An 8,558-nucleotide genomic window follows, 5' to 3' on the forward strand; every position below is an offset into this window, starting at 1 on the left:
GGCTCAGCATCTCTCGAGTGCCTCTCTGCCAGGTGCCCTCTGCTGCCAGCAGAGGAGGAGGACAATCTCCAAACCAGCCCACATGTCTCCAAACCCCCTTTAGGGTGGGATGAATCATCCCCTGGAGATGCCACCTCCCTCCCCAGTGACTACAGGGGAACCTGCATGGCTCTCCTGGAGCAGCCAGAACTCCTGTGGTTAACTGGGGTGAATCCCATTCCTTTCCCTATCCATTGCCCTACATGAAGGAACAGGAGCTGCCAGACAGAGCTGATGTGCCAGGATCCCAAGGTATGTGGTAAGTCACAATTCCCACCCCTGTTACATCCCTGAAAAGAGATTTTCCTCTATTTAGGAAGAAAAATGTCTACGATGCACTCGTAAGTGTGTGAGCCCAGGCAGAATGACAGAGGCTGGCTCTTCCACTAGGAGCAAAGAAGGATCTCAGTAATTTTTAGAGTCATTAAATGTTGCCCTGATTTTTAAAAGTGTTAAGTTTTCTTTTCTAGTTCTTTTGAAAGTTTTAAAGTTCTCATAAGATTTCTTTAGCCTACTGATAATGTTTCTACTGGAGTTCTCATGCACTGTTCATGTCAATAATGATTGTTTTGCATTCCTCTTTGTGGGAGGAGAGAATTGAGGGACTGTTGGTTTGGCCAGTGTGGTTGGAGAGGTGGCAATTTCATCCTCCAATCCACTGTCACTTTTGGAATTTTATATATTGCAAGGTCAGAAATAAAATTGGTTCTTTTTCTCTCTTGAACTCACCAAGCTTCCGTGTACTCATTTTGTGTCCAATAGCAACAATTAGGGCTCATAGAAAAAGGCAGATGACATTCAAGAGAGACTTGTGCAACTTACTGACTATGCTAAGGGACATATTGCAAATATTGCATCTGTCAGTACTAATTATTAATGGCAGAACACAACCAGGATCCAGCAAGGCTGATTGTGAGGGGCCAGGCTGAAAGCTTCCTATCTTCTGCAGCAGAAATAAAAATATTTCATGTGGGGCAGGAGCGCGGCAGCTTCATGAAAGTATTTCAACCTTTAACAAACAACACAAATGTCTATATTCTGGCTTTTCTTAACATAAGAAGGGCACACATTTGCTACTAATGGAGTACTAAGTGCAATTAACCCTGCAGGAATGCATGAGGCTTGAAATGTTTTGTAAACTGGATAATAGGGATGCTTTAGCACCAAATGTTCTCAGAAGTTGTGAGTGAAGCTGGTTGTTGCCAAGCTGCTCACACTGTTATAGTCTGACATTAGAACTGGCTTGGTAATAGAGGACTGTTAGAAGGAAAATGTTAATTAATGGAGTGAGGAAAAGCAGGTTTGAGGAGAGCCCAGCAAAAGGCTGACCTGAATCTATATATGCAAGTTCATGAGCAAAGCTCTGATGCCTTGAGAGGTTGCCTACAACAGAGGCTAGACTGTGTTAAAGGAATAAAATAGAGATTCATTAAAAGGCCTTCAAAAGGCCTTTGAGTACTACCTTGGGCAGTTCAAGAGCCTGGCTGAGGCTACACCCAGGATGGGCTCCTGGATCACACCTTTTCACACTTTAATAAATTTTAGTCCATTTCCATATTGGGGTTAATTGCCCAATTACAGCTGCAAGTTATGAAGTCTCATCTTCCCAGTTTGCTCTCCTCAATTCGCTGCTGTTTGCACTTTTTGAGCCTGAAGCTACAGCAGTGTCCTTGGTTCTGGGGCTGGAAAAGGATTGTTTTGTCTGACTAAACTGTGAGGAGAACTTGCTAACACTTTATATGAAGTTCAGAGTTGTACACTAATGCAGTACAGAACCTGGAAAATTTCTCAGTTAGAACTTAAGGTATAAGTCCTAGAAACAGAATTATTTTGTCTTGTTTGTGAGGAACCAGAAGAGTTTTAAATGAAGACAATAAGCTATATTTGGCTGGTCTGAACCTGTAGGTAACACCAGAGTTACCAATGAGAAAAGTGTTAGACTGAGAGCATTAAACTTACACTTTGTCTGGACTAGCGTGAACATAAACTGTAATAAATACAATATACTGAGTGTGACTTCCCAAAGATAAACAGCAGTAAGCAACTCTTGCTGGGTGATGGAAGTGGAAGAATTTTGGAGCTGTGCTGGAATTACAGAGCTGTGCTGAGATTATGGTTTGTCCCCTAAATGTTCTGAGGAGCCCCCACTGGGGAGGAAGGAGAAGGGAGAGAAAGGCCCATGTGTGACATTATCTTTCATGTTTTTAAAAGCATGGGTTTAAGCCATTTTTACTCCTTAAAATATTTATATGCTGCAATGTGACAGAGTTCAAGGAACCTGCTGCTCATTTCGTGCTGCTTTACAACAAGAACAAGCAGCCACTTTGAGTACACCAGGGCCAGCAAAAGTGAGAAAGCCAAGCTTAGCCAAGACCTGGCCAGACTCAACACCCACACCCACAGAGCTCTGCCAGCATTAAGAAAATGGCCTTGATCCCCCAAAAACATTCCCATGCCTCACCGTGCTAAAGCAGGATGTGGCACAGAGCAGCCCCCAAGGTGCCCAAGTCCTGAATGCCATGAACACCCATCCTGTGCACCCCTTTGGTGTTTGGCAGCTGGAAGGGTGTTCCCCTAAATCCTCAGTCCAAACAGACACAGCATGGGGTCCATGGGCTTGCCTTGCTGTGTTGAAAGAGTCACAGGGATGCAAAAATACTTCATCGCCTCGAAGGGATCATCAGGCCATTATTTTTTCTGCTGTGGTTTGTTTTTCATCTGAATCCAGTTTTGCAGGTTAAAAAAATAGCCCGGCGAGCCTTGGAAAAATCTGTTGGCTTTGCTAGAATCTGGGCATTTATACCACAGATGCTGCTGCTGTAATTGAAAAGGAAAGCTCAGGTGACAGAAACGATTCCTACGTGCACCAAAGCTCAGTCCTTGTCCTGTTTTTGGGGACCTCAGGCAAGAGGAAAAATGACTGGGGATGGCTCAGTGTCCTGCAACACAAGTCAGGCCAGTAGACACCCAGAAAGATTGAACTCAATGCATTTCTTTGAGGGAAAAAAAAAAAAAAAAAAAAAAAAAAAAAAAAAAAAAAAGGCAAATTTTCTGGTAAACATCCAGAATGACTCAATAAACCAGCAAAATGACTCCAAAATCCTTTACTTGCTTTCTGAGGAAAATACCATTGAGTGATTTCATAGAATCCTTGACAAAGACAACAGTCCTTTTTTTCCAGTTACTTCAGGCTCTGTAACCCTCTGATTTTCCATACATGTTACAAATATGATGTTGATTAAGATACTGGAAACAGAAATCCTCTTGAAACAAGCATTTTTCCCAGATGAACTCCTTAAAACTGTGCAAGCAAAGTCACTACCCTGTGACATTTGGAAAGGAGAGCCATGAAGCCATCCTGCTGGGAATAAGGTCACTGGCTGGTTCTGCTCTGCTACCATTTAAATCTCAAAGGTCAAAAGAAAATGTTCCCAGTATTTTCTCCATGGAAAAAAAATGACTGGGCATGAGCTGGGGAATGTTTTGGGTTTTTTTTTTCCTCGTGGATTTTCAATGAAAAACAGATTCAATAGGATTTTTTCTTCAAAATGCAGCCAAAGGGTTAATAATAATGTGAAGGAAAATAAGACTCCAGGTTTGGCTTAAATTTGGCATTTCTCCACTGATGTTGGGGGCTTGGGTGCTTGACCCTATCTAGTGGCACTCCAGGAACTAGGAGAAATCCCAGTCCATTGGGGGTTTGTCGAGATCCCCTCATCCTACATGAAGCACAGCCAGGTGCTGGACTGCTGGCTGAGAAGATCCTTTAGAAATAAATAAACCGAGCAGCACTTGTTTCCCCCAGGTGTGCATCCCTTGACGTGGGTGCTGGATAGGAAGAGGGTTACACTGGAATTTCATTTTTCCCTCAGCTCCAGGAGCAAGTGACCTCCTTGAAGCTGGTTTGTGCAGAGCCCTGGATCTGGAGAGTGGCTGTAATCCCACAGCCTTTGATCCTCCCCATCCCACAGCCCCTGCATGACCAGACCTCTGCCAGTCTGGGGTCCCATGGGTGGAGTCTGCTGGGCTGGACCACCTCAGGTCCCTCCTAAAGCTGGCCCAGCTTGGAGAGGTGTTCAGCCAACTCTGCCCATGGGAGGAGAGCCCAGCGCTGTGGTCAGCTTTGGTGAAGACAATTCTATGCCTGGCTGTGCCTCTGGAAATTCAGTTTACCTCAGTCCTCTCCTCTCCAGTCTGAATAGACCAAGTGACCCCAGCTGCTCCTCACACAGCTCCTCCTCAAGGCCTTGACCATCCTCAGGGCCTTCCTTGGGACACTTTCTAATAGTTCAATGACTTTTTATATTGTGGTGCCCAAATCTGTCCCCAGCACTTGAGGTGAGGCTACCCCAGCCCAGAGCAGAGCAGGACAATCCCATCCCTTGCCAGGCTGGTGATGCTGGGCCTGATGGCCCCAGGACTGGGATGTCCCTCCTGGCTGCCAAGGCACTGCTGATCCATATTCAAATTTCTATCAACCAGGACTCCCAGATTCCTTTCCAGGGTGCTGGTCTTCAGCATCTCACTCTCCAGTCTATGCACTCTCCAGGGAGCAGAATCCTTCATTTTCCCTTGTTGAAGTTCATACAGCTGGTGATTGCCCAGCCCTCAAATTTGTCAAGGTCTCTCTGGCCTTGGGGGAGCCAACAGCTCCTCCCAATTTAGTGTGATCACCAAACTTATTTAGTATTCATTAGAATCTTGTTGCCAGGTTGTTGATGAGGGTGCTGAAAAGCACAGGAGCCCTCCAGAACCCCACCAGTGACTGGACACCAGCCTGATGTCACGCCCTCCACTATGTTGTGTGTAGTAGATATAATTCACGCCGTTTCTAGTATGATAGATGTGATATTGAACATTTGTTAGAGTATACATGTTTGTATTAGGAGTCCCTCCAACCCTAGCGTGAAACATGGTGTATTTTAAAACCTGATTTACAAGTAAAAGGATGTGGCTCGGCCAGGAGATGGGCCATGGCTGGAGAGATAGGGGGTTGGGGAGGACCCCAGGCACTGATCATCACTAAACACCTGAGATGGATCTCATGGAAATCCTCGGGCAGATCCATGTGAATGCAGCGTTCCTGTAAACTTCATCAAGGGATTCAACAACTCTGGACTCTGAATTGTTCTTCCTCATCACCAAAAAAGAAAATCTTATTAACCTATAGACTCTGAATAGAAGAAAAGACTGACTGCCAAAATCATGGCCTCTGGTGGAATTTTCCCTATGAAAACCTCTTGTGCCAGGATGGAGGTGTGTGGGCATAGAGGAAAACCTCTGCTGAGGCTGATTTATTGTTGCACACCCAGGGTCAATTCCTGGGCTCGGCTCTGTTCTTTCCTTGTGGCTGGCTAGATAGAATTTGATTGCAAAATAAATATTTTATTTTTTTCACTTTAAATTTGGCTGGACAAATTTTCATTTATAACAGCTACAACCCTTTGTGCCTAACCTGTGAGCCAGTTGCTCACCCACCACTCCACGCAGTTATCCAGCTGTGGGCTGGACATTTTGGGCTGGACATTTTGTCCAGAAGGATATTGTGAGAGACAGATACAGACTTCAGCCCTTCCTCTGCGACGTGCTGGCACTGGCATGGCCCAGCTTTCAAGCGGGCTGCTGGTGCCTCCTTTACTTTAATAACTCCTGGGAAGGATTTCACAGCCAGCCAGCTCTTCTTTCGTAAGCACCAGGTCCCTCTGCCCTCCCTGCTGTGCCCCTCTGGACCTGCCAGCACACAAACCTACTTAGTTTCATTCCATTCTCCTGCTGCAGAGCACTTTGCAGGGCGCAGGGTCCCGGGGGAGGCAGCCCCTGGGCCGGTCTTGTCCCTTCCCTTACCCCGAGGTGAAACCACTTCTCCCAAAGTCAACAGCACAACCTACAGCAGCACCGGGGGAAATTCAGGATGAGGCCATGGAAGCACAAGAATTGCCTCTGAACAGTGGCAAGCACAAGCGGTGCTGGGGTGGGATGCTCACGATGCCCAGCAGGGAGCTGAGCCCTTTCAAACTCAACAAGTGCTGTCAGAATGAAGCTCGTTCCTCGTTATTGCTTGACAAGAAGCTTAGCATTGACTTAATGAGTTCCCTTCAGAAGCCTCCACTGCTGCATTCCTTGGAAGATTAAGGGCTGCTGCTTTCCCCTCCACCCCTCCCTTCTGCTTTTTTCTAATGATGTTACTGAGAAGGCAGGAGAATCTGAGCTATGCCCTGCTTACCGCTGGGTGAACCCCATTTACACGGCATTTTTACTTCAGGAATCCTTCCAAACATTACACGGGAGGGGTTTTACATCTGACAAAAGAAACAGTTAACATTCACCGAGATTAAACCCCCTTAATGCTGCCCGAGTTTGCATTTGCTTGCTCATGTGATTGTGCCTTTCCTGTGCCTTTAGTGTTAAAAGTACTGTCCAGAGGCTGGCTGGAGAAATGCTGTATTTTTTTGTTAAATCCAGCATAGATGACAAACACCGTGCATTACCGACATCTATGAAAACACTCACCACCCTTTCGAAATGCCAAAACATTTTTTTTGTACTGAACTGTACAGGTACCAGGAGGCTCCATTCCATCCATGCTTTGGCGAGGCCACCAGGCAACCAATTTATTAAACCCCGGGAAAAAGAGAATCAGAGCCCTCAGCTCAGCAGAGCCGGCAGGGACAATCTGACGGCAGCAGAGGGACCATCATCACGACTGAGCTACGTATGATGGATCAAGAGGAGCAGCTTTCTCGGGGGAATCCGGCACAGATCTGGATTCTCCAAGGTCCCGTTCCTGAGGACGCGACTTTGAGCGCTCGCCGTGGGTCTCCGGGGCAGTGGTGGAGGGGGCTGGAGGCGTGCTGGGGTGGGACTGCGAGTACCAGCTCTCCATTCACTCGCACAGCAGAGCGGAGGCAAAGGACAGGGCATTTTCCCTTGCTGTTTCTTTACAGGATTAAAAACCAAAAAGGCGAGATTGGCTGAACCGAAAATTTAGAGCTGGAAGAGCAGAGTGATCTGAATTTTGCAAATCAGAGTTTGCTTGTTCTGGAGCCTCTCAGCAGCTCTGTTACAGAAAAGGCGCTTGGTTTGCGGCCAAAGAACTGCTGACAAAGAGAAGGGGGGAGAATAAAAAAAGAAAAAAAGCTTGCAGAAAGGCGTCGGCATTGTTTGTGTTTAAAAGGGAGAGCGTGCGAGCTCTCGCTTTTAGCCAGGACGCGTTTCTCCCGCGGCTCTCCCTGGCTGTGAACCGTGCTTAACCAAGCAGGGCGGGCGGCGGGGAAAGTTTTAATTATCGGCGTTTAGCAGCAGCTCCGGCACAGGCGGCCCCGCAGGCACCGCGCAAAGAGCCGGGGCGCCCGCCCCACCTCCGGCTCGGCCGGAGCGCGATGCCCGCGGGCAGAACCCCCGGGCAGGGGTCCCCAAGGGGCTCTGCAGGCTGTACCCTGCTCCCACTGCCTGGGGGGAACCTCGCCCCGAGCTAAACTTTGTAAACACGGCGGAAAGCCAATGCGGCTGCGGAGCCGAGGATCCCCACGCCGGCAGGGAGAGCTGGCAGCGATGAGTGTTGGCAGCGCCCAGCCCTCCCCTGTGCCAGCCTCCCCTTCCCCTTTAAATAAACATCCGTGTACAAAGCAGAAGGCACGCAGGATCCCCCCTCCCCTTCCCCTGGAAAAGGGATGCGGAGCCCGCTGGGTGCGCGTCTGGGATCGGCCGTGCAGCAAACACCGCCCGCAGCCGCCACTTGGTGAAAAACAGCAAAAGTACCTTTTGAATTCTTCCATCAATGTCCAAATAAATACATTTGGGCCGGTAAGTGGAGGAGGCAGATCCCATCTTGCTACAGCTGGGCTCTCACCGGACTTGTTTCCAGTGTCAATCAGAGCAGAAAATCAGGTTTATCCTACCCAGCCGAGCCACCGCTGCCTGACAGTTTGGTGTCCCCGCTCTTCTGTATCCCACTGTACTCTCATTCTGGGAAGGTCCCTCCTCTAACATGCATGCATTTTGCTGTGCCTCTGTCTCTCTCTGCCACCTCCTTTTAGTTTTGCTTCCCTCCGAATCCAGCTGCCTCGGACAGGGAGAGACACAGGCTCCAGATGCTGCCTGCAAGCCCCCTCTCCATTCCCATAGCAACAACCCCTCGTGGCTTTAAGGCTGAGAGTTACTGGGCATCCGCATTCGGGCTCTGACCCTGGGACTGACCAGCTCCTGCCATGCACAAGATCAGGCGGCATTTATCCCCCGGGGGGGCTGCGGAGGAGGAAGAACCCCCTTCATCGGGGTGGTGAGAGATATAATTTGATTTTACGCTGAAATAGGACCGTAATTATTAGTTAGTGCCTCTCCTGGTGAGCTGCTTGCAGTGACAGGCTCCCGTCTGGAAGTGCCCTGTGCTGAAGTGTCCTTTCACACACCCACTGCCAGCCAGGGCTTGGACCGTCTCAATCCAAACTCAGCAGCTCCATTTCCACATCCCTCCCGTTCTCGTTACAAGGACAGAAGGAAAAAACAGATTTCCCCCGCTG

The 8,558-nt window shown here is 48.3% G+C and overlaps 1 protein-coding gene across 1 annotated transcript in view; it reads right to left on the reverse strand.

Moving 5' to 3' along the window:
* PDE9A (phosphodiesterase 9A) overlaps positions 1–8,202 on the reverse strand; it is a 55,461-nt gene extending 47,259 nt beyond the window's left edge. Inside the window, exon 1 of the mRNA XM_021546766.2 lies at positions 7,798–8,202. Within this exon, the coding sequence (XP_021402441.1) occupies positions 7,798–7,866 (69 nt within the window). The 5' untranslated portion in view covers positions 7,867–8,202. The remainder of the gene's footprint in view (positions 1–7,797) is intronic.
* Between the last annotated feature and the right edge of the window lie 356 nt (positions 8,203–8,558).

This window comes from Lonchura striata, chromosome 2 (assembly GCF_046129695.1).
Source record: "Lonchura striata isolate bLonStr1 chromosome 2, bLonStr1.mat, whole genome shotgun sequence".
Classification (NCBI taxonomy): Eukaryota; Metazoa; Chordata; class Aves; order Passeriformes; family Estrildidae; genus Lonchura; species Lonchura striata.